This window comes from Colletotrichum lupini, chromosome 8 (genome assembly GCF_023278565.1).
Source record: "Colletotrichum lupini chromosome 8, complete sequence".
In the NCBI taxonomy this organism is placed as follows: Eukaryota; Fungi; Ascomycota; class Sordariomycetes; order Glomerellales; family Glomerellaceae; genus Colletotrichum; species Colletotrichum lupini.
Genome location: NC_064681.1, coordinates 3,401,211 through 3,425,871, shown reverse-complemented (window position 1 = coordinate 3,425,871; position 24,661 = coordinate 3,401,211). Strand labels below are relative to the sequence as shown.

At 45.1% G+C, this 24,661-nt stretch overlaps 7 protein-coding genes across 7 annotated transcripts; 2 read left to right on the top strand and 5 right to left on the bottom strand.

Moving 5' to 3' along the window:
- Window positions 1–671: 671 nt before the first annotated feature.
- CLUP02_15508 (uncharacterized protein) lies at window positions 672–3,354 on the bottom strand (the record flags this gene model as incomplete). The annotated part of the gene is made up of 4 exons (XM_049294432.1): window positions 672–1,268; window positions 1,328–1,923; window positions 2,493–2,925; window positions 2,980–3,354. The coding sequence occupies 4 exons, from the start codon at window positions 3,352–3,354 to the stop codon at window positions 672–674; spliced, it is 2,001 nt and encodes a 666-aa protein (XP_049151578.1).
- A 467-nt stretch (window positions 3,355–3,821) lies between these two features.
- Window positions 3,822–4,703, top strand: CLUP02_15507 (uncharacterized protein; the record flags this gene model as incomplete). Its single annotated transcript, XM_049294431.1, has 3 exons — window positions 3,822–3,871; window positions 3,937–4,318; window positions 4,371–4,703. The coding sequence occupies 3 exons, from the start codon at window positions 3,822–3,824 to the stop codon at window positions 4,701–4,703; spliced, it is 765 nt and encodes a 254-aa protein (XP_049151577.1).
- A 1,233-nt stretch (window positions 4,704–5,936) lies between these two features.
- Window positions 5,937–7,153, top strand: CLUP02_15506 (uncharacterized protein; the record flags this gene model as incomplete). The annotated part of the gene is made up of 4 exons (XM_049294430.1): window positions 5,937–6,493; window positions 6,546–6,663; window positions 6,751–6,787; window positions 6,852–7,153. 4 exons carry the CDS (start codon window positions 5,937–5,939, stop codon window positions 7,151–7,153), a joined length of 1,014 nt encoding a protein of 337 aa, XP_049151576.1.
- Window positions 7,154–10,311: 3,158 nt separating this feature from the next.
- CLUP02_15505 (uncharacterized protein) lies at window positions 10,312–10,545 on the bottom strand (the record flags this gene model as incomplete). Its single annotated transcript, XM_049294429.1, has 1 exon — window positions 10,312–10,545. A coding segment is annotated over one exon (234 nt), but the record flags the coding sequence as incomplete, so codon positions are not given.
- A 4,589-nt stretch (window positions 10,546–15,134) lies between these two features.
- On the bottom strand, window positions 15,135–17,103 carry CLUP02_15504 (uncharacterized protein; the record flags this gene model as incomplete). The annotated part of the gene is made up of 3 exons (XM_049294428.1): window positions 15,135–16,615; window positions 16,693–17,008; window positions 17,101–17,103. The coding sequence occupies 3 exons, from the start codon at window positions 17,101–17,103 to the stop codon at window positions 15,135–15,137; spliced, it is 1,800 nt and encodes a 599-aa protein (XP_049151574.1).
- A 3,381-nt stretch (window positions 17,104–20,484) lies between these two features.
- CLUP02_15503 (zinc-binding dehydrogenase) lies at window positions 20,485–21,803 on the bottom strand (the record flags this gene model as incomplete). Its single annotated transcript, XM_049294427.1, has 3 exons — window positions 20,485–20,517; window positions 20,569–21,585; window positions 21,675–21,803. Coding segments are annotated over 3 exons (1,179 nt in total), but the record flags the coding sequence as incomplete, so codon positions are not given.
- Window positions 21,804–22,303: 500 nt separating this feature from the next.
- On the bottom strand, window positions 22,304–23,546 carry CLUP02_15502 (uncharacterized protein; the record flags this gene model as incomplete). The annotated part of the gene is made up of 2 exons (XM_049294426.1): window positions 22,304–23,226; window positions 23,471–23,546. The coding sequence occupies 2 exons, from the start codon at window positions 23,544–23,546 to the stop codon at window positions 22,304–22,306; spliced, it is 999 nt and encodes a 332-aa protein (XP_049151572.1).
- Window positions 23,547–24,661: the final 1,115 nt, after the last annotated feature.

Sequence of the window (24,661 nt, the reverse complement as noted above, 5' to 3'; positions counted from 1 at the left end):
GGGCTTTCGTTATAAGAAGCTCCGTCCGATCTATCGAGACAAACCGGCCAAACTGACACAGACAGAGGTTCCTACGTCAACGACGGGGCCATACCCGAATTGATGCACACAATTGTGCCAAATATAGACACTTGCTCAAACCTTCTTTTCTCGATCTACCTTGATTTGGAGCTATTTGGAGCTGTCTACGTCTTGACAAGCTTTCAGTTGGCGGTACACAAGGTTAGGTGCTACCTTATTTTGAAACGAGCAAACACACAAAACAGCTTTACAGCGAAAACTGCATCTTCACCCCGCTTCTCACTGTTGCGAGACCTTCGGGAATTGTGTGATTCGGCCGAACTATAAGGGAGCATGATGTCGGCTCGGCATTGGCGGCTGAATGGCGCTTTAATACTCCTTCCCTTTACCATGTAGTCCAATGTATTGCAAAGTAAGTGTGCAATAATTAGGAGTTCCTTCATGATTGTCACACGGTGGAGTTCCATAAACAGTACATGCTAGACCAGACAAGCTCATTTGGATTTTGAGACTGGAGTCTGATATTCCGAGCTTCTTCATCATGACTATCTCAAAGAGACTCAAGACTTTTTCTCGATGCGCAGTATCTCGTGAAAATATGATCTTTATCAATTAGGTAGGTCCATATGGAGATGTCGAGTCTATCCTCTTTAAGTACGATACTCGTGCCGAACTCGTGAGTCAATTGGATTGAACGAGAGTTTCAGCCCTCCGATGGTACTGGGACTTTCACCTTTCGGCTGCCTTCCCCACATCTCTTTAGCCAAGTCTCGTATGTCCTGCACCAATCCGTCTGGCTGCTGTAGAGCAGCGAGATGACCTGCGTCATTGCGTTCTGCAGTCTCAGTTAGTTGAACCCCGGGCACTACGTTGCCAAAGGCATATCGGTAAATCAAACCTCTGTAAAAGACCAGGTTCCCATTCTGCTCGACTGATCGTCTCATTGCTCTTTTGGAGGCTTCGTCCGTATCGCAGGAAAAGGAGCTGAACCCAAATGGCACTTGAATTCTATTGTCTTCGTCTATTGGAAGATCCGAGAACTTCTCGTAAGTCGGAGGATTGTAGTATGGCATGACCGAGGACATGATACATCCGGTGAAAAAGTACAGAGACGCGGTGGTCAGAATGGCCTTGGTCCACAAGGGATTGTTCCAGGGCTCTGAGTGACCGGCGACCTGGTACTTTTCAAGAACCCACATGAGTATTCCCATAGGATTATCATGCAATGCTAGCGCAATTGTTTGAGGCTATGCGATAAAAACCAATTAGTTCCATCTTATCCATCGTCGACTATGGATGATCTTACTTGGATTCTGGCGGTGACGTCAAATCCCCTATGGCGCTGTACCCAGTTTCTATATTTCCGGAAGTCCTCCTTCTCGCGTTCTGAGAGCTGGGTATCATCTGGTAGCGGAATGGAAGCATAGTTGCAGTGCAGAAGCTTACAGGAGTCAGTGTGTTTTGCACCAAGCTCGCGGCCTACAGCATGAACCAAATCGCCACACTGAACCATGTACTCGTTGTACCCAAGGCTCTTCATGAGCGTGTCAAAAACGCGTGCGTTGTCCTTAGGCCTCCAGCTAGCCTGCTTTGAAGAAGAGGACCAACAGAAATTTGGCATGCTTGGTACCACGATGTGGAAAGATGGATTGTCAAGGTTGGCGTGATCAGATAACGGACGCCAGATTTGACTGTACTCCCAAAACGTCCCAGCCCAGCCATGGATGGCGAGCAGGGGAATTGCTTCAGGACTCTGCGATCGAGCGTGGGCGAAGTGTATTGTCAGGTCTTCAACTGTGGCCAAGTACTGCGGTACCTCGTTCATGTGGCTCTGAACCTCGTACCAGTCAAAGTCGTTGAGCCAACAACTTTGGAGGAATGTCGCCGTGGAGTACCAATCTCCTAGGTAGTTTTAGCCACGCAACTCAACATGATCTGCAAAGCAACGAACCAAAATTCTGGTCAGCATCACGGGATTCGGAACGGCTCGGAAGTTTGAACTCTTCAAGTTTACTTCGCAAGCGCCTAACTTCTTCGTGTGCAATGTCGACCCTAAATTCCTTGATATCACACATGATGACAGCTTTTCAGTCTTTTGACTTGACCAGCAAGCCAATAACGTTGGTGAGTATTAGCGACTGTCCATCGAAAGCGCACGAGAACTCCGCACATTATAACCAGATGAACTGAGATTAATGATGTAATCATAGCCGCGGCTTTCTGGTACCAATAGCTTTGACTCGTCTCGAAACACTGCGCCCAGACCGTAAGCTTTGTTGCACATATGATCTCATTTCAGCTGCACAGTGCACGCGCAGTTGGCGAAACACTTGACACACAAAAGCTGGAACGCACGGCGAGCTGCTCGACGAGACTATTACCGGGCGGCAATACGGGATTGTCTCTAGTTGATTACGTACGATGAAAGAAGTCTATTTTGCGGACCAATCAAGAGTCGTAACTAATCAAACCATCCATGGTTCCCGCATGAAGTCCACCAGTGATGGGTATATCCGCTGCCGTTGTGTGGCGCGCAGCATCACTGAGGAGATAGACGACGGCACCAGTAAGGTCGTTTTGCGTGCTCAGCCTCTGGTTGGGCGGCGCGAGCCACATCTGCTCTCCCTCCCGCTTACTCTTTGACGCCCGTACGTTTCTTGTCATTTCTGAGTCGACGAAACCGGGAGAAATGGTGTTCACGCGGATGTTGTGTGGTGCGAGCTCAACGGCAAGGGCCTTGGAGAGCATGAAGACGGCTCCCTTGGAGGCGTTGTATGCCGCCATGCGGTAGCCGGGGAGAGCAATGTGCGCGGACTGGGAGGCTAGAAGGACCATGCTGCCCCCCGACCCTTGCTTCAACATTTGCTTGGCCGCAAGTTGAGCGACGAAGAATGTTCCGCGAACCTATTTGATTATGAGTATGAATTCCTGCGGGGTAACACCATAGAAACGACTCACGTTGATCTCCTGGATGCGGTTGAACTCGGCCCATGTTTGATCGAGGAATGGCTTATCTATGGCAATGCCCGCCGCTGGCACACAGCCGTTGATGGAGCCGAATTCCGCAATCACTTTGTCGAAAGCAGCTTGGATACTCTCTTGCGACGTGACGTCCGTCTTGATGTAAACAGTTTTTGTGCCAAACTTCTCAGAGAGCGTGTTAAACTCATCGACTGGCTTATCCTGGATATCAAATACTGCTACATTTCCGCCCATCTCGCAAATAGCGCGAGTGCATGCAAAACCGATGCCCTGGGCTCCGCCCGTAACGATGTAGTTACGGCCGCGGAGCTCAAACATGGGCCGCACGTCGTCAAGGTGGTCGGAAGGCATGATAAACCGATTGAAGATAGGTTGCGACTGGTAAATGAGTATGACGGCTATGATTCAGAGCTGAGGGAAAGTCAGTACTTGATTTGGTCATGAATGATGTGAATAGTCCCTGCTGTTCCTTTATCGTGACTCCCGGCGAGGAGTGTGTGGTCCCGGGGTTGGCTTCGGAAAGTGGGTCTCACCCCGGTTCCGTAGACTTCGGAAGCTCCGAAGCTCATCGGTTCCTATTCGTGCTGGCGCGCCGGATCCCTACCCCGACTCTTTGTCGACCCGTTTAGGACACCAGTTGGCGACACTTGATATGACTTACCCTAGAGTCGATTACCGTAACGCGATTGATATTCGTCTGGGTGCTTCTGTCTATCCATGTGGTTGTTAATACCTACTTGGTACTTTGTATAATCGGAAACAAGCATCTAGCTGTCTCAACCACAACTAACATTTCGTCGAATCTTATCGCAGAGACAATGGCATCCAATGCACCAGGTGCTTGTTGCACTGTTGGCACACTCCACGAGTAAGATTATTCCTAGGTGCACAGCAATAACAATCTTCGAATATCAGCTGATTTCCTCAACATAGGGGCACTCCAACAGGGAAATCCGTCCAGGTTGGTGGGAAAATCGAGGCATACTTGGCCCTTCCCGCTGAAAACGAGGCTTCGCAGCGAGCTGTCTTGTATCTTCCAGATATCATTGGAATATGGCAAAACAGCAAGCTCATGGCCGATGCATTTGCTCGCCAGGGCTACGCATGCCTAGTCCTCGATCTGTTCAATGGTGATCCGGCACCGTTAAACATGCCGGAGGATTTTGACATCATGAAGTGGCTGCAGGAGGGCACTGGCGGGAAGAACCCACACACCTCAGAGACAATTGACCCAATAGTCGTCTCCGGCATCAACTACCTAAAAGGCCTTGGTATTACGAAAATTGCAGCAGCAGGATATTGTTTTGGGGCTAAGGTTCGTTTCAATATCAATTGCACACTACACAGTATCCTAATTCTGTTCCAAGTATGCCGTGCGTCATTACAAGAGCGGGATCCAATGCGGTTTCATTGCCCACCCGTCCTTTGTAGAAGCGGATGAGCTCGCTGCCATCACCGGACCGCTGTCGATTGCTGCAGCAGAGTTTGATGACATCTTCCCAACAGAGAAGCGACATGAAAGTGAAGCTATTCTCGCTCAAACGAAGCAGAACTACCAGATCAACCTGTTTTCTGGTGTTCACCATGGCTTTTCCGTTCGCGGTGACCCGAAGAACGAAAAGGAGAAGTTCGGAAAAGAACAAGCTTTTTATCAAGCGGTATCTTGGTTCAACAGATACTTGGAAGCCTTAGGAGTCTAAACGCAAGGTCTCTACTTATTAATGGAAAGATCTGAGCTTTGCACCTTCTGTCCCACTCTTTTGAACTGGCTCTTGTCCTCAATAAACTGGATAGCCTATTGAACGTTGCAAATTACAGCCGGCCTGAGATGTGTCCCTCTCTCATAACACATGCACTGACTCTAGCAGACAGTTTGTTGAATTCAAGAGCGATTGCCATCGCCTAGGCGCAAAGATTCTGGAGAGGAATGAGGCCCACGTAAAAAGCCTCGGGCTCAAAGATCGCCTTTATGCAATTTCCGAGCTCTGAGACCATACACTACCCCCGTCCCCCTTGACTCTTGAGTCCAGTCTGCTAGGGCTGAGGTAAGACAAAATTTCGAGCAGACATGTCTCCAAGACGTCATCAATGAAGGCTACAGCAAGTGCTCGGCGTTCATCAGTGCTTTGATGCCCCCGAACTATATGGCTTACCCTCGAGAAATTACGAAGTGTTCCACACGCATGTGGTGACTGGGAAAATCATGGATGGATGTAGCATCCATCCGTAATCAACCATGTGAGATATATTTATGCAACATAGATAATTAGGGGGTTTTCGATGGGCACCTTCAAACTAGTCTTACGGTTAGGCAAGCCACATAAGCCATTGCAGGCGACCAAATGTCACTGCCGTAGTCGTATAGGCGAATTCATTTTAGTGATATTTCGTAGGGCATAATTCAGTCTAGTATCCTGCCGCATAATTCAGTCACTTCCACCAATTTCTGCGGTCGAAAGTCGGGTTTTCACAATCGTGAATGTAAATGCTGACGGAACGATGATGTGACTGACAGAATGTCTCAGTAGCCCCTGTAAGGGAAGCACACACCTTACACATACCTCCGCTAATCCTGTAACTGACAGTTGGACAAGTCGGTAATATGGGCTGGGCAAACTAAGTAACCAGCCACGAAGTAAACTTGAAGTATTCAGGGATGGGTTAGCCGCCCACGTGTTGCCATATTCTGGCCATGCTCAAGAGGTGATTGCAACAAAAATCTGTCAATGATCTCTGCTCGGTACTTTGTCTTTACAAAGATTATTAGATTACTTGATAGGAGACCTCGATTGGAGGTATGATCTTAAAATTTCCCCTCTGTCTGTAGTTCGACGAAGCTCCACCCTATCCCACATTTGCCGTCACATGGAAATCATTCTCTTGTCATCTTCTCATCACTTTCATAAAACTCATTGATATTTGCCGCAGGCTTCATGGCTCCGCCATTAGACAGCATCGTCGTGAGGCAAATTGCATCTCTGTCAATACTTTTCGTACTCGCGACTGGGATTTTCGGCCTTCGATTATTCACTCGGATTTTACATACTATGACCTATCGACTATTGCTAGATGACTATTGCATCATTGTTGCATGGGTAAGCATCTCAAGCTCCTATCATGCGTCTTCTACTAATCTCGAAGTCAAGATACTGTTCGCTACCCAGCTATTCCTCCGAGTCGCGGTGCTTAATGCCACATCTCTAGTTCCTATCGTTCTTTCGGTTAAAAAGAATGCCGACATGAGCCATGTCGCTGGAGTCATGGCAAATATGGCATGGTCGCTTGCCAAGACATCTTTCATCTTCACTCTTTTGCAGCTCGTCACCGAAAAATTGCGATGGCTATTGTGGTTCATCATGGTGACCATGAACGTTACCGTGGCGACATGGGTACCCTTATTCGAAAATCCATGTGGTCCTCGTTCTCATTTGCCGTGCATGACAGGTAGACAGGCACTCAACTTTGCTGTCTTTGCTTCCGGTATGCTTGAGTATGTCGCAGTTTTCGGGTCTACAAATCACACTCACAGCTCAATGTATCAGCTTATTCAGTCTTTTTGGACTTCCTCCTATCTTTATTGCCATGGAAGATCATATGGCCGCTGCACCTCAGCACAAAGGACAGAATTGGTATATGTGTGGCCATGAGCATGGGATTCGGGTTAGTTTTTTCTCTGCCATTATTACGGGCTGCTTTCAATTTCTAATCATGTACTTACAAAGTGCTGGAGCAATAGGAATTGTCAAGATATTTCATCTTTTCAGTTTCAATCCGTTGGATAATAGTAAGTGCTGACTTTCGTACGATTAGTTTTTGTAATATTCCCGTGTAATCTAACTACTCTATAGATAAATTAGGGGGTCTTTTTGTATGGGAAAGTGCTGAGATCGCAGCGACTATCATGGCCGCGTCAATCCCCGTGCTTCGGAAGCTCTCCCTCAGCCGCAGGAGACACAATATCGCGCCTAACATGCGGGAAAATCAAGAAGAAGCGATGAGGTCAAGCTTCAGACGACAGCTACGCATGGTAGGTCTTCGTAATCAAGTTACAGCAAACACCAACACGACTCAAGCTGCTCCATTAACAATCCTTAGGTCAACTCAAGAGGAAGCGAACGTGGTTTGTATTAGTATCCCTATTATAGGGTAGTTAGTTCGAACCGTAGTTAATAAAGAGATTAATTAAACTATATAAATATCTGCGTAGTAAGTATAAAAAGGAGGTTTTAACTATAGGTTAAGCTAGCTACGATAATCGTAAATAGGGCCCCTAATTAGCCCCTACGTAGTCGGCTATATACCGCAGTTAAATTAGACTTCTAATCTAATACTAACCTTCTCTTTCTTTTATCGATTTAACTACTATAGTTAGAGGTATAATTCGACCTCGGGCCCGTCTACTAAGTCGTCTCCTTTTCCCCCTTTTCTTTACTCTTTTTATATAACCTATCCCTCTATTCGTATAGTAACTTTTTCGCTACTTATAAATTACTCTAATCCCTTATTTAATACTACTTTTATAAAAGCGTTTACGAGGTTATTTTTATTATTAATCTAACGAATCTCGAGTATTTTGCGCCTTTTATACGATTACCTAAGGGCTATAATATTAATTATAACCCTCTTTTCCTTCGTCGTTCCTAATTTAACGAGGTATTCGTATAGCGAGTAAGAATCTATATAAATAACCGTTAGAATAGGTAGAAGGCTAATTCGATCGGTAATCTTCTTTAGCGTCGTTAAAATTACGTAAAAGAGGTTAATATTATTAACTATACTATAGACCTCCGACGCTAGTATACTTCTTATTACTTACTTACTTTTAGTTAACGAGTAGTAGATTATATTACTATATATAGTAAATTCGCTCTTACTTATACTCTCGTTAGCTAGGATAATAATATACCCTAATTACGAAGTAAGGTCGTTATTATTCGTAAATAACCTATTAACGAAGACGTAGAGCTTACTAATCGCAAGGTTAATTAGGTAATAAATAAGACCTCGATCGAGATTTGTTTACTACTACTTAAGCCACTTATTAAGTACCTTAACGTCTTATTTAGTTAGATCTATAGCCTATACTACCTTAGTATAGTTAAAAGTCGCCTCGGGCTAATAAATACTCGTAATATATACCCCTCGCGCGAGCTTAGCCTTATACTATTTTTTAATATCGGTTATATTCGGATCGATAAAGTTAATCTTCTCGCCCTATCCCTTTTATTAAAAAACGACGGTTTCCCCTTTAATTATAAGAATTCCGCCGTTAAATACTAAGGGGGTATTTATTATAAGGACCTCTTTTAGCTTCGCTACTAAGCCCGCTTTCTAGAGCTCCTTATCCTCTTTTTTTATAAAGTTAATATCGGATAGGCTTAATATATCGTCGGTTTATATTTTAATAATCCTAAATTAGTTACCTTCGTACTTTGCGATTAGTAAGTACGGGTCGTACGTAGAGGTAACTATTAATAGTTAATTAATATAAAAATCGTAGTAAGTAGCCTACTAATAGGTACCTAATTTTACGAGCCTATATAGTAGCTTAAGCACTTTAATAATCGTGCTTTTTAAGTACTTACTAGCTATTTCCTTTAGTAAATGGGCTAGGATTGTTTTTATAAGCCCTATGGCCGATTAAGTATAGGCCTAGGTAATATTACGGCTCTAAATCTCGTATCCCTTTTTCCGTAGCGATGCTATTAGTACTATTATTAATCGTTAGTTATAGTACTATATAGTAGGCGATTATATAAATAGCGTCGCCTTTTTAACGTTACCGTACTCCTAAATTACGTATTTAAACTTCTCGTACGGCTAGGGTGTTCTTTTCTTTTTAATCTTACGAACTATTCGTAATTTAAATATATAGAGGTTTATATATTTTTTTAAGTTATATAGGATAAATCGATAGACCCCTCTATTACGAAGAGTGTTTATTTTAATAAGATCTAATCCCTTATAGGGCTTTTTAGTAGTTATAATTATACTTTCTTTGCGTAGTTTAATTATTAGCTCGAAATCGGCTTTCTCTTTTATTATATAAAAAGTATTAATTACCTCGTCGCTAGTAATAAATTACTACGTTAGGGCTTGCTATTGTAGTCTTTTATAACGTCTCGTTAGTAGTATTAGTACCCTTTTAGTAATATCCTCTTCCTCGTCGTTTATTAGTATTACTACGACGATTTCGTTAAGGATAATTTCCTATACCTCTACCGCGGGTTATATAGTTTCCCTTAGCTCTTCTTCTTCTTATAAGTTAGAAATTACCTCGTTAAGATTTATATAGTACGGTCTAACTACTATAATTAATACTTTAAGTAGCTAGTTATAATCTCTCGCAACTATATAAGAGCGCTCGTCGACGGAAATTAACTTATATAGCCTAGCTTATTATTAAGTAATTTCGCGCTATACTTATATATCCGAATTTAGTAGTATATTTAGATTATCCCCTATATCGGGCCTATTGCGCGTAGTAATTACCTCGTTAACTTACTTTTTTATACTTACTTTGCGCAGTGCCCGTATTACTTTTTTAACTACTCGGGCTCGTTAGCTTATACTTAGTAATAATAGCGAGGCTAAGGTCGTTCTTAAATATACTCTAAATACTAATAGCGTTAGTATAAGTCCGTTAGGCCCTATAGTATCGTTATAATATTTAAGTACTATCTAAAGGCATTCGTCGTTAGTAAAATCCGGATTTTCCTCTTTAATAATTCTAAACGCCCTTTTTAACTACTAGTATACCCTTTTTACCTTTCTAATACTATAGTACGCTTTAATAAGTACGACTTTTAGCTATATATTATAAGCCGTCGCATTATCCCTAAATTCTACCGATTTAAAACTAGTACTAGCGTCGGTTCTAATACTATATAGCGGTCCCTAGTATATATCGATCTAGCTTTTTTATAGGGCTGCCTATATTATCTTTGCTTATAGATCCTAGAGGAATTGCCCTACTTAGAAAGATATAAATACGTCGATTATATATAGTACTAGTTAACTATTTAAATAAAAAATATTAACGACTATTTCTTAGTTAAAGTTAAGCTTATTACGCAATTTAAACTTAAATTTGCGTAGGCTCTGCGTATTTATTTAGTATTAGTAATATACTTTCGTTAACTACTCTAGCGCCCTTATTTCGATATTATTATTACTTAATTACTTTAGGAGGTTATATAGCCTCGTAACCGACGGGTACCTAAATCTTTAGTATAGTTTTCTAAGCTTATTTTCCGTTAGGTAATTAATTAACTTCGTATTATTAATAAGCTTTATAAACGCATACCCCTATCGTCGTTCGACTACCTCGAAGTGCTTACTACTAAAGATTTTATTCCTCGTATTATTAAATATAATACCTAGTCGATCTATATCTTTTAGATATAGGAGAAATAGGGTATTAACGGGCAAAATATAGAAAGTTATCGTTCCGAAGTATGTCTCTACTTCTATTATACCTAGGGCGACGATTTCCTTACTTAGGCCAAAACTAATCCTTATAATACCCGCCGTTAACGTATTAAGTATTACTAACGCGATCTTCTATAGCGCTTAGAATTACCCTTTTTTTCTAATTAACTATTATAATACCCTAGTATCTAAGATAATCTTATAAAAATCGTCTAAGCCGTACCTTTCGCTTATATAAAATACTTATACGAGCTTAGTATTCGAGGGATCTAAGTAATATAAAAAGGACCCCTCTAGCTACCCCTAGATATGCTCGGTACTATATTCTTTTTCTTTAAATATTAAGAAAAATAGCGTCTTCTTTTTAATTATTAAGATAATAGGCTTTAGCCCTATTAAATTCGCCCTTTTAACCGCCTTTATATCCGTTATCTAAGGGACCTTCCCTTACTATTCGTATATAAAAGCTTATTTATTAAGAGCTTCTGCTACTCTCTATTCGTTTAGCCTCGTATATCCTCCGGAGGCTAACGGGGCGAAAAAAGAGTAGTTAATATTTTTAATTTCGTTATAATCTAATTCGTTAGTATAGGGGGTAAGATCTTTTTTATTTTTTAAATCTCTTATAGGGGGTATATATTTTAAGCCGCTACTTTAACTACTGTCGCTAGGTTTTATACCCCCAGATCTGCCCTTATATATAATAAAGAATTAGTTAAATTAACGAGGGCTAGTTTTACTATCTACTACCCTCGACTTTTTATACTATTCGTACGATTTAGTACGCTCTTCTTTAGAGTAGTTACTTAACTAATATCCATCCTTTTTATAAATATAGTATTACTTTTTTTATTACTTTACTCGTAAGTTAAATCTCTACCTATTTAATAAATCTGGGCCTCCTTATTAGCGATTACTATATCTAGCCTCTTTTCTTTTTTTATTATACGTTCGATCGACCTAATATTATTAATAAGGGCCGTCGTATGCTTAGAGGTAAGTTTAGTACGGTATTCTTATTTTCATATTAAAGCTAGATCTTAGCCTCGAGCAAAGCGTCTCGTAGTCTTTAAGTACTTAGTATAAGGTAATCTTTGCTTCTAATATACGCTAGATTATAATATAAAAATATCCGACTTTTCGCTCGTTTATCCCCTTATTTAGCTAGGTTTTTGCTAGCTTATCGATTCGATTAATAAGCTCTTTAAGGATCTCTACTCGCAATTTACCCTCTATTATCCTAGCTATAAATATAAAAAAAATCGCTCATAGCTTAAATAGGAGCTCTAGGTTCTTATTATAGGTCTCGAAACGGCTTCGGATTGCGTTAATTATATTAAAAAAGTCGTTTCGATCGAGATTACGTACCGCTTTATAATAATAATTAAAGGCTTTACTTATAAGTACGATATTAATTACTAAATAGTACTAGTATTCCCTAATTCCGACTTTTTTATAATAATTATAAAATATCGTTAGGGTTTTTTATAAGACCTTATACTTCCCCCTAGAGTATAATTTCTTTTTTAGGAAGATCTTTTTAAAGTTTATAAATTATTTCGTATTTGCTATTAGATTTTTAGTATTTATATACGAACCCTGCGTCGCTGCGTACTATTAGTAACTTCGAGTCGTCTACCTCTTTTCTTATTAGCCGATCGGCGCCGAATTTCGTATTAGTAACGGTAACGAATTATAGATCGAAATAAGTAGAATTATCGATTATCGTACTTTTAGTACTATATTTTACCCCGGTATATCCTTTTATAACGATAGATTTCCGTTAGTAATTATAAAGAGGAAATCTGGGTCGTTTACCCTTTTTTTAAATTTATTAAAGCGATTATACGCTCTATTAACTTATACCTAGTTCTATAATATAAATTCCTCTTCTATAATTATTACTATTAGTATTTCGTATAGCTCTTGCGATTATAATTATATTAATAATACCCCTCGCCTATAGAGGAATCTATTAACTACTTTCGTAATTCTTAAGCTTACGCTCGCGAACTATTTATCTAACTAGTAGCTAAGGTCGTTTACGATTTCGTAAAATAAGGGTTACCCCTATAGCCCCTTTCTTTTATAAACCTTAGTTAAATAGATTAATACTACGTTAATTTACTTATTATTAAGCTAATTTACGATTCTATATATCTACGTCCCCTAATAGTCCGGGTTAATATTTACCTACTTATAAGGGATTAGGATTCTATTTAGGATCGGGTTTCGTTCTCTTCTTTTTTACCCTAACTCGCTAAGGGTTATGCTCTAGCTTATACTTATATTAACGGTCGCTAGCGTATTTAATCTTAACGGGGATATATTTAATCCGCGCGCGGGTCGTAGTAAATCCGTGCTTTTACTACTTAACGAATTTATTAGGGTTTAAGAGATTCCCGCTTCCTCTTACTATCTCGCTACTACTCTCGTTTTTATTATTTTTAGCGATTATTATTACCCTTTTAAATCGCTAGCTATCGTATTTACTAAGATCTTCCTTTTTATTTAGTAAAAAAGGGTAGGTTTTAGTAGTTCTTTTTAATAATAATAGCGGTAGACGTTTATATTACTATAAGAAGATATAGTAATTAGTCTCGGGATCTTTACTAGTTACCGATTTTTACTATTCCGTATACTTCTAGCTTTTTAAGCCTCGTGCTTTTTATAATCTCTAAATAGCTTCTTTAGTTAATTTCTAATCGTAGGCCGGCTATAAAAAAGTTATTTAGTAAAAAAGCTACTCAGGGCGACGGTAAAAGGCTAGTTACTTAAGTAGTTCTATTAATTAACGTAATTTAACGTAATAAACGTCGACTTCTCGTAAGTAATAAAGGGCTATAATTACTTAATTCCGTACGGTATTTAAAAATTACCTCCTTTTTCGTCTACTTCTATAAGGTTAATTAATATAAATCTCTTATCCTATATAGTATTAAGAGGTCGTTTTTTCTATATAGCGAGATACCTTACCGATTTATAATAGTAGAGTTTAATTACTAATTAGTATTAATATCCTTATTATAAGGTAGTTAGTTCGAACCGTAGTTAACGAAGAGATTAATTAAACTATATAAATATCTACGTAATAAGTATAAAAAGGAGGTTCTAACCGTAAGTTAGGCTAGCTACGATAATCGTAAGTAGGGCCCCTAATTAGCCCCTGCGCAGTCGGCTGTATGCCGCGGTCGAATTGGACTTCCAATCCGACACTTTTATCCCACCGGGCCGGTATAGAATCTTGATCAAGTGGTATTGATAAACAAGAGTTCTTGGCTAGATAAAGAGAGCGAGATAGGCAGTTTCCCTCATCTGACATGCATGCCAAGACTTATGACGGTGCTTTTGTATTCTAGCCTTGCATTATCAAGCTCCCACGGTCGATGGTGACATGCAAGGTCGTATCCTGCCATTCCATTCTTATCAGGACGTCTGTTGTATCTCGGGTCCTCATCCAGTGCCAATTGCAGCTCATTAAGTTCACAGTTTCCGATACGTAATGCCTTCCCGACTGAACCTTTTTCTTGGATTAAGCATTGCTGTGACGTGGCGGCCTGCTTCCGGTACGATGCGAGATACTTGGTCTATTCTCTGAAGCTTCCGATAAGTTTGTTGATCAGCGATGCGGGGTTGCTGATTGAGCTACCCCGCCAGATTGCGATGACAGCTGAAAGTGATTCGCGGCTTGCGCCTTGACTTGACCTACCATTTTGAGGCGTGAATAAGATTGGAATTGGCAAGGTCTCTTTTCAGCTCTCCGCGGGAAGACTGACAGTGATTCAGATCGCATAAGTGATTCAGAACTATCAACACTCGGGCTAGGTAGGCGAACAAAGCAGTATCATTACTGAGTCCTGTTTGAACTTAGTCAGCAACTGTACCAACCGCATTTAGAGCTGAATCACAAACTGAGATCACAGATGAACACTGCTAGCTGGACTGTTTGCTCCTCCTCTGTCATAATAAACGACCGATCCGAAGTCGGCTGGTGGCGGCCGACAGTATGATATGCGCGAAGATAAGAGACGGAAGAGCTGTTGATTGTGTGTCGTTCTATCAAGATAATCTTTGCTCCACCCCCGTCTCCGAGCCCTCCGGAGAACTCCCGATTACCCCGCGCTGGTCTTTAGCAAACCCGGGGTTGGCCACCGGCCCGATTCGTTACCTCCTGAATCCCTCAAATCTAGTCCCATCAAGTACGAGCGCTAGGATTGGTTGACACTATAAATTGGCCAAACTCTCACTCAAATCAAATATTTCACAGTCACACTTCCCTCCCCGCTGGATTATTCGCAGGTCTGCCTCTGAGGCCTTGCTGGCAACGTGACATTTGACTGGTGCTTTGACCCAACCAATGAGCTTTCTATTACTTCTTTAGCCAAAAGTATTGATTAGTTCGCTATGAAGCATAGGTCAATATTTGCACATATATTCAACAAACTTGTCAAGAAACTTCGCGACGTACTTTCAGTTGGTTCCAAAGACGCCAGGCGATCACAAACCTTCAGGTCTAAAGTCATCGATTTAGGAGGGTGCTGGGTGGAACAGGTAGGCAAGCGATGTTGAAAGAATTGTGAATCGCAACCATGGATATCATTCTTATGATTGACTAACTAATAGGGTATTCTGAAAATGTATTATTTCATCGGATTCGTAACTCGTCCTGCCACTTCCGGCTCTTTCTTATAATAAACTGTTCATCTTCGACGTAGCCATGTGAAAAAGTCGCCCTTTATCCTATGCCTTACATGCTGATTGAAGCCATAGGTGATTGCATTCGCCAAACCGATAAACTGACTTGAGCTCTGCAGCGCCGCCAGAACGCGACTTTGCGAGCCGTTTCCCGACGCCTCCATCAATCTGTTGACGAGACCCGGGATCCAGAGCACCACATACATGACCGGGTAAGCGTTGAGGAGCATCATGCGCTTGATCTCACGCTCGACTTTCCTCGTCTGCGTTCGGATGGGGAAGTCGCTCATCATTGTTGCGGTCACGTTCTGCGGCGCGCTCTTTCTGCTGTCGACGTGATCGAGGGTCGGGTTCGTCGGGAAGTCTCGGGATTGCATTTCCCGGGTCCCCGGCATCTTGAATGATAATGCTGATAATGTAGAGCTTCTGCTCCTGTGAGTCTTCTTCCAAATGGATACCGACGGCCGCCTCGGCGGTCCGCTATCCATGCGGTATTGAGCAAATTGTGCTTGGGCAGCAATTGCTGCTGGTGGGAGCATGTCCTTCTGAAGGTGTGACGGGCCCCCGGAAGCGCTCTTGTGCAGCTTATCCTCTTGATCGAGGTAAGAGAACCGCGCCTCGGAGGCTTGGCTCATGTCCATGTCATGGTCGTCGAATCGTGATATCCTTGCCGACATCTTCCGGCCCGGCTCTTGCTCGCCTGTCGGCTCTTCGTCGATCTTGTCTTCAGCGAAGTGTGCCATTCTGATCGCCGATGGCCGCCTGCCGCCTGGTTGTACTTGAACTTCCTTATCTTCATCGACTTCAGTGGCCGATGGTCTTCTGGCCATGGCAGCTGGCGCGCTCCTCAGTGCGACAGGCGACGTTGGCTGAGCTTGCTGGGTCGGCGAGAACTGTGGCAGCTCACCCCAAGTCGGGTTCGCTCGCTCAAACTGGTCCATCTCCAGCTCGGGGGTATGAATTGATTCGAATCCCTGCTTCTTCCGTATCGATGATGTGACGACGTTACCGTTCGAGTTTCCGCTATTGTACAACGGATCAGATGTGCTGACCATTGTGCGAAAGTGTCGTCCGAGGTACCACCAGACGTAGAGGTAAATGAGAATCGTGGTGAAGATGATGCCGAAGCGCCACCCGTGCGTTAGTGCGTATCGAAGATCGGGCCGTTCTCGGGTTATCCAGCACCAATTTCCGCTCACGGGTTTCATGGTACCCATGAGAGTCGCTGTCGTGCTGGTGATGAGCGGTACGACCCAGACGGAGAGGCAGATCATGACCTTTCGGAAGGTCGATGCATTCGGCATGTAGGTTTTCCGTGTTATGGTGAGGAAGGTGACGACCGCGATGGCGAGGATAGAGAAGTCGGATGCCTGTACCGAGAGCTGGCCGACCATGCCGTTGAGCACGCATGCTGCGCCCGGTTGAAGTTCTTTGTTCTTGATGTAGATGATGCCCGAAATCGTGTTGCCAAGTGAGTTGATGAACTCTTTTCGTTCGACAATCGCAGTCAGCGTACGCATTCTTCATTTTACAAGTTGGATTTGGCCGAGGGGCAGAACTTACCGGCTAACGTCAGATTCAGGACGAGAGCATGGCGGAAAGATCGCTGATGCTCATGGTAGAGAGCGAATGAGATTAATACACCTGTTGTCGCGAGGAACGAAAGTATGCTGCCCGTCAGTGTGACAGATGCGACTGCCGCATCGAAGGCCATCGTGAACCCGCACGCCAATGGATGTTGGTTGGCATCCACGCGAGCGAGCCTCGCGGGCGACGGGTGGAAATGGGTATCATCTTGTACCAAAAGCCAGTGCGCTGCTAAACCAGAACCGTGGACTGGGCGGGATTGGCTGTTCGTTACATTGATGGAGTCACGGGGCTAAGGTGCGAGTCATGAAGTCGTTGATGGACGTGGGGCCTTCCGGATGCCCCTGTGCATTCTATTTATTGTGTGATAGACGTCCGTGATACCATCTGAACTTGGTCAAGGCCCCCAGACGAGTGCCTAATAGGCAGGACGTAAGTCGTCGAAAGACGTGCGGTTAAATGGCTTTGAGTTTGCGCGATTAACATCAGCTGGGTAAGGCAATGCTTAGCCTCCCAGACTTGAGGCTTCCCTTGAGGCTGATGATACGCCTCAGAGAGTTCCGAGATACCACCTAGGGTACCACGGACTGGACAGCCAACTCTGCCAGAGTTGCATGTGAACTAAGGCAGGGTCTCCTTAATCAACACTTGGCGTTTTGGAACGTAGTACCCAGCACTCTGACCCACTGCATAGTCCGAATATCGTTAGCAATTGCGCAGTCCCACGTGGGGTTTTGTGTCAGATTTCCAAAAGCGTTCCCCCGACTTAGCCGTGAAAAGATGAATGCATCCATCTTCGAGCGGCAGCCCGTCATCTCAACTCTGTGGCGCGCGTCTGTCGCCAACCTACCAGCCTTTTGGGGTGCGAAATGGACGGGATCCCCTTCCCTTCTCTCAAGCGAGCGCGTTACGGACTCTTCAGCTCTTGCAAAACTCAATACACACAGCGATCAGTACCGACCATGCGTATCAGCGTCTCAGGCAGCCGATCACGCAATTCCATTGGTGCCGCATAAGTCTGGGCAGGAACTCTTATGAAATACTTGCACTGATTAGCCTGCAGGCTCTATGTGAAGACGCTAGAAGCCTGTCAACAGGCCCTTTGAGAATGGGAGGCTTGTCTCGGCACCCATTCATCCCGCTAAAAGCCTTGCTTAATGTGGGCAAAGCAATATCAAGGTTTAGACGGAGTGGAGACCTTCGAACCATCGCGGCATCGCAACGTCTTTTACCCCTGGGTATGGATCGGGGTCCCTAGTTCGCTTGCAAGCCTTTGGTTGATTGATGACAGGATAACCTTTGCAAGACAAAGCCCCAAGTTTCCGAAAACGACCAAGGACGAACACGCACGGGGTTTTCTCGCCGACAAAGTCGGATCTTTGAGATATCCCTCGCTGAAAATATCTGCCCTTTCTGCTCTGCCGTCCGACTGAGAGCAAAGTTTAGGCGTTTCATGGCTCTATCCCCGGGCACTTTCGTACAAAACTCAAATCAACCGCTTGCACTCTTTGTCATCGCATACTTTCTGCTAAGAGAGAATCCAACTGCCCACGTATAAGTACGACTATTCCGCACCCACATGAAGGCTATCCCGCACCCATACTAGGCCTACTCAAGCAAATAGTGGGCTACACGTGACTACACGTGACTACACGTGACTACACGTGACTACACCGCCGAAAAGTAGTCACACGTTAGGCCAGGGCGCGCCTTCCTATTATTCCTATTTTAACACGTCTTTTCTATCTAATACCTCCTTTTTTAGTTACTTTTAAAACAGGATAGGTACCTTTTTAAGCACCAAAATATAAGCTCTAGAGAAGTATTTCCCCTAAGCAAAGACTAGCTTCTAGAGTCGTGGTTCTAACTCCAAAAAGCGCGCATAGGCAGCATTATAAAAGAGGGTAAAGTAGAAGGTGCAGCAAGCAGTAGAAGGTACAGCAGGCAGTAGAAGGTATAGCAGTAGAAGGTACAGTAGTGGAAGGAGCAGCAGTAAAAGGTACGCCTTCTAATCCTCTCGAAACTGCCGGAATAATAGAAGTTACAGGTCAAATGTAGCTATTACGGCGGTGCAGTCACGTGCAGCCCACTATTTGCTTAAGTAGGCCTAGTATGGGTGCGGGATAGCCTTCGTGTGGGTGCGGAATAGCCGTACTCCCCACGTATCCGTCAAGAACCTCCACAGTCCACAAGCCGGCTGTTATTCCCCTGTCGGCGTGGCCCTTGACCCCGGTCGTGCGTTCTTCCGATTTCGCGCGTCTCTCCCTCCCTCCCGTGATTCTCCTCCTCCCCCTTCCCGCGATTGGCAACTGGGAAACTGAAACATAGGCGAGAGGAAAGAGATTTTTGCCACAGTCGCGCGCAAAATTGAATGCCCGCGGATATGCCCGCAAATAAAGGAGGTTCTATTTTCGAACCTAAGCCGCCCTGCCAGCCCTGCCTGGCACTGCTGAGTGGTCAACCGCGCGGGAATCGGGGCAAAGCCCAAGTCCGGTTTAGCCGTGCCGTGCAGTGCTTCTGCCAACTTACCTGCCAAGCGCGGTAGACAATTGATTGCATTTAATTACGCTAGTGTCTTTAAGGTGTGATTGCCATCCAGGTCGGGCGAGGGAAAGGCTGCCAAGATCACTTTCGACTGAAGTTGTGCCGAGGCCGACATGCGGCCGATTAGTAGGTATCGTGAGCAGACAATCTGCTTGATCAACATCGGTGGCCCATACTTTGCACCCAAGCCGAAAAATCAAGACAAAGTCATTCTCCTCTCTTCTCGTGATTCTGGACCTTCAATATTGATTAAAGTTGTTCAAGAAATTAATTCCCGATTTGCTTGGGATTCTGAGAGGGGATGGACTCCGCTGTGAGGAGGGGCGAACTCGGAAGGGAAGAGGAGGAGCGAAAAGCACAGAGCGCGCGGCGACACACGCCATGGGCTGCGGCCGGGAACTTCAGACGTGAGCATGAGTCGTGAAAATGTCGTGCCTGATATGCTCAGCCTTGGTGTCCCGAAACAATGGGTTCACCCTGATATTACTTCACGTGGTGATAATCGACATTACTCCCGCATCTCTGGGCCTTTGCAAGTAGCCGGCCTGTCGCGTGTCGCAGGCCCCCTGAGGATCCCCCAAGACTTCCGCATCGGGTTGGAAAAGCTGGGGGGTTGTCTACCAAGAGTCGGAGAAGACCAAGAAGGCCCGCCACCATGATTCAAGGCCGTAGTTTGCATTGCCAGATGGTAGGCTTGCGAAGTTTGCCCCAAGGCTCACGCTTTGAGGATGTACTCAGGCCACCAGTATTGAGAACTATCGCAATCCCTTCAGCAAGTGCAAATAAAGTAGGCGATAATTGAACGGAAGATGGTAACAAAGAAGGAGTTTTAGCTTGGTTAAATTGAACTTTAAAATCTCCCGAGAGTGTTAATAAGTTGTGCGGGATTTTCAGCCCAACTCTGTCCTATCTGCCTACCGTATTCTTGTCTTGGCAGTTACTTTTTGACTTCTATTGGAGTTCCTTACATCTGAGCAGTTATTAGCCCGGCCTTGGAGGTTGGCATGTTTCAATGCTGGCTAGGGATCACAAAGGCACTGGCCCCAAGCGAGACATGTCAAGAAGGGGCGTCATTGTACATTGTCTTTCGTCAATTAACCTCCATTATCGAACTTACGATATTATCTAAAGAAGCTGTATATTCGCTTATTTGATATTATCCAAATACTCTCCGGAAATATGTTACCCAAATCGTATGAAGGACAATGGGCCCGTCCATCATGCTTAGTCCAGCTTCAAAACCCACTTGCCCTTCAGCTACAAGAAAGTCAGCAAGCAGTCACACAATCAAGTTCAAGAATGACTTACTTGACCGCCGTGCATAGTCTGCACTAATTCCTCCAAGTCGTCGATTTTGCCCACGTGGACATTGGGAACGACCACACGTCGTCTGACAAACTCCAATGCCTCAAGAATATCGGCACGCGATCCAACAGAGGAGCTCAGGATCTTCCAACCCTTCCCGATAAGCCAGATGGGATTAAAATTTACTTTCGCCTCCCAAGGCAGAATGCCAACACACATCAGTGTCCCGAATGGCGCCAGCAACTCAAAGGCATCCTGGTAAGCAGCAGTTGCCGTAGCTGCCACCACCACTGCCTTTGCCCCATACCCTCCGGTTGCCTTTCTGACTTTCTCGGCTAGAGTTCCAGGCTCGGTAACATCGATGTAGACCTCGGCTCCCTGGTCTTTACAGATTTCACCCTTCTCCGGGCCAGCATCGACGCCAATGACGCGGTAGCCCATTGCACGGGCATACGCGACGCCTAGGGCACCTACACCTCCTCCGGCTCCCGAGATGGCGAACCACGAGCCCGGCGTAACATGGCAATTCTTAATCGCCTTGTAAGCAGTGACACCCGCACACAGGATAGGCGCAACCTCCTCGTCAGGCACCTCGTCAAACTGGGCAGGAAGTCTCGCCAAGTACCGCAGCGGCGCAAGCGTATACTGAGCGAATGTACCGTCGTACGCTCTACCAGAGTGGAGTGTCTTTTCACAGCGCGTCTCACCCTCATTGACGAGGTCTACGCAGGCCTCGCAATTGCCGCAAGTATCGCGAGTCCAGGCGACACCCACTCGCTGTCCAACTTGGACCGATTGGTCGAGGGCCGCAATGTTAGAGCCTAGGGCGGCAATGCGACCGACTCCTTCGTGGCCGAGAATCTTCCTATCGAGGGGTCCGAAATGGCCCATGGCCATACCGAGATCGGAACCGCAGAGACCCGTCACTGATAGGCGGATAAGAACTTCATTCGGTCCTGGAACTGGCCGCGGTTCATCCCGCACCGCAAACGTAGGCTTCCCATCTGAGCCTTGAGGCGACTACAAATCGTAAGTCTCTGCAGAGTTCGATGGTGTGAAGAAGACAAGACGGGTGGAACAGTCTGAATAGTGCATGTGAGGTAGCTTACAGTCAAGACAGCAGCTCGGTGTGTCTCCATAATTGTGCTTCGTCGAATAAGATAAGAATAAGGTAAGTATACACAGGGCTGTAGTTTAAAGAATGGCGTGTGAAGTTGAAGTTGAGACCAACCGAACTGGTGCTGCTCGAGGAAGATCTATGATGTAGGTCGAGATTTCCCCGCTACCTCCAAGATGGTGTGTAGTGGGATAGGACTTCAGACGGGTCGGAAACACTTTTCCGCATATCGTCGGTTCGAAGGTTCCCCTCATTCGAAATTTGACCTCGGTGTTATTCAGCCATAATGATAACTAACTATCTCAGGTATCTGTGGCCCGGTGGGTTGGGAGTTTCGTGCGACGTCATCGTGCTTCGATGCATGTATCTGTGCGGAATCAGAAAAGAAAAAACATTGACTTCAGCCGAAATTCTGCCAAAGGTCTCCACCGGACTTAGTTTTTGGCTGTATGACTACATGTATGGAACAGTCAGTATTATGATTACTTGAGCATGCTTTAAATCTATCATAGCAGCCCTTGTTCCTGGGCCTCTTTTGGTCAAGACTCGTATGACAGGCAACGCACTTGATGAACGATTACCCTGGAAGCCTCGTGAAGCAGCGTGCTTGGATGCTTATCCCTAGTTGCGACTTTGCCGCAGAGTCCTGATTCGCTCCCCCAAAGCAAGTTCATCCGCTTGTATCCGCTGCAACTGCTCCAACGTCTGCCTCCTGTCCCTCAAGAGCCGCTCTTCATGTAGCAGGTGCTCCAGCTCAGCCATATCTGCAATAGGAGGTTCCGGCGAGGAATTGATACGATCTCCAATTATGGGCGGTGACATCCGACTTGTTGCAGATGATAGGGGCGACTTTGGGAGCGAAATCGTGGACACGACCTCCGGTGATACCGTGTCCTGCTCAACTGAAGGCGTGACCTCGAGGCTTTCGTGAATTTTGGGCTCAGGCGATGCGCACGGAGTTCCGTCCAGCTCGGCCATTATCTGATTCTGTTGATTTGAAAATATTACGGGGTTTTTCTTGTCGGCTTCCAATGGTGCCGTATATGAATCCAACTCATATCTGTTGGATTTGTCCTCGCCGCCGAGCTCTGGTGTGATATTATCCTCCTTACCAACATTCTGGCTGGCCTTGTTCCTCTTTCGCCACCAAAAGAGTAGGATTACAGCCAGCATTGCCGCTAGGGCAGCTCCAGCACCAATTCCAGCCTTCACTCCCGTCGATAACCGATCCGAGGAGGAGTCACTATTGTCACCATCAATCGTAGACGTAGATTCGGCGGTAGGAGTAGATTCGGGTATAGAGGTTGTTGATTGCGTCGTTGATGTGATGGTTTGTGATGCGGTCGAGCCAGACTCTGTCCATGATGTGGATGTCTCGATACTCACGGTTGCATACGTGCCACCGACATCGTAAGTGGCGGATTGAGTAATGGTGATGATACTGGGTTGTGTTTCTGTCAAGGTCGCTGTAGAAATCACATCCGTCTGGAAAGTATTGAGCCAGCCATTGGCGACGCAGTAGGCCGCAAAGGGGGGCCACACATCTTGAACTTAGCGTCAATACAGCGCTTCAGAGTCGAAGATAGTGAAAGACAGAGAAGCTTTCTCATTGTGAGATCAAGAGAAGCATACCTTGGATTGTTTTTTCTTGGTACCTGCAAAATCTTTTTATGCAAGCGGCCCATTGGGCACGAAAGAGATCGCTCGTTCCAAGACGGCAAGCACAATCAGGTTTCCTCAATATGTGACAGTTTTCCGTAGGGCTTTCACCCAGACAATCCTGAGCACATGCAGGAATATCGTCTATCTCTTGAGCGTATGCGAAGTGAATTACTGCCGCGAGGACAACTGCCGTGGCCCTCATCGCGACCGAGCAGCGAGAGCCTGCTCGGGATGTAGATAGAACGCACAGAAAACAATGGCGAAGCTGATAGCTGAACTAAAGGGTTGTTGTTGGAGGAATGATGTCGGGGAAACCCAATGGGTCCTACTCTCGGTGATACATGTATGTGCCTCAATGACAGCCAAGCGTGGCCTGCGGCAGGAAAGCGTCACCAGAAAAGACAAGACAGCCGACGGGCCAAGAAGAATGCTCGAATCTGCAAGGTTCTCGACGAATCATGAGAAGTTTCTGCCAGATGTGATCGGGCCTTCGTTTAGCTTGTTGGTTGGGTCTAATTTGGGGCCTCGCCTGTCTGGAACTCCGATCCCAATGGTTCCAACAGCTCGTTGTCCGGCTACTCACATGTACTGCGAAGCAAGGATCCGTTTTTGCAGGGAGAAGATCGAATCACTACGTTCAACGTTGCCTGGTGCCAAGTCCAGCTTCTAGCTGCGCCCTACTTGTGCAGAGCCCAGCGTCCTCGCCTGCGTTGGTTGTGAAATTGCGCTGGGCCGAGTAGATGAAGTGAATCCTCCCAATCTCAGCTGGATCAAAAGCAACTGAAATTTGCTTAATGATTTACCTGCATGTGACCTCAGCTTAACAGCTTGCAATCCAGTTTCAGCCGGCAAAGAACATCCTAACGAGTAGTTGTTTCGAATATGTCCACTATCGCATCATTGTCAATTGGTCAGGGGGTTGCTGAAGAGTTTTTGATAGTGAATTTCTACTTCGCGGACGAATGTGAGAGAGACTTGGCCTCTACTACTCGGAAGCCACGTCACGCTACACTGCCAAGGGCAGCTTCTTCTCAGACCGCACTCCACCCCAAGTCAATGTGCATTTGATCTTCACTCAAGCGAGTTCCCATGTTCAAAATGCACCCAGAAGAGCAATGAGCCAATGAAGTGCAGCGCACCTGTTATTGCTCAAGTGCACATGGGCCGGCCCATCAGCTGTGATTATGTAGGCTTTTCCTCTCCGAACCTCAACCAACGTTGCGTTCCTTCTCTCGATCAGCAGATTCGTAACAATAAATTCGGCCGTATTGTGATGAGGCAACAGAGATATGTGTTAACGTTCCTTACACACCGATA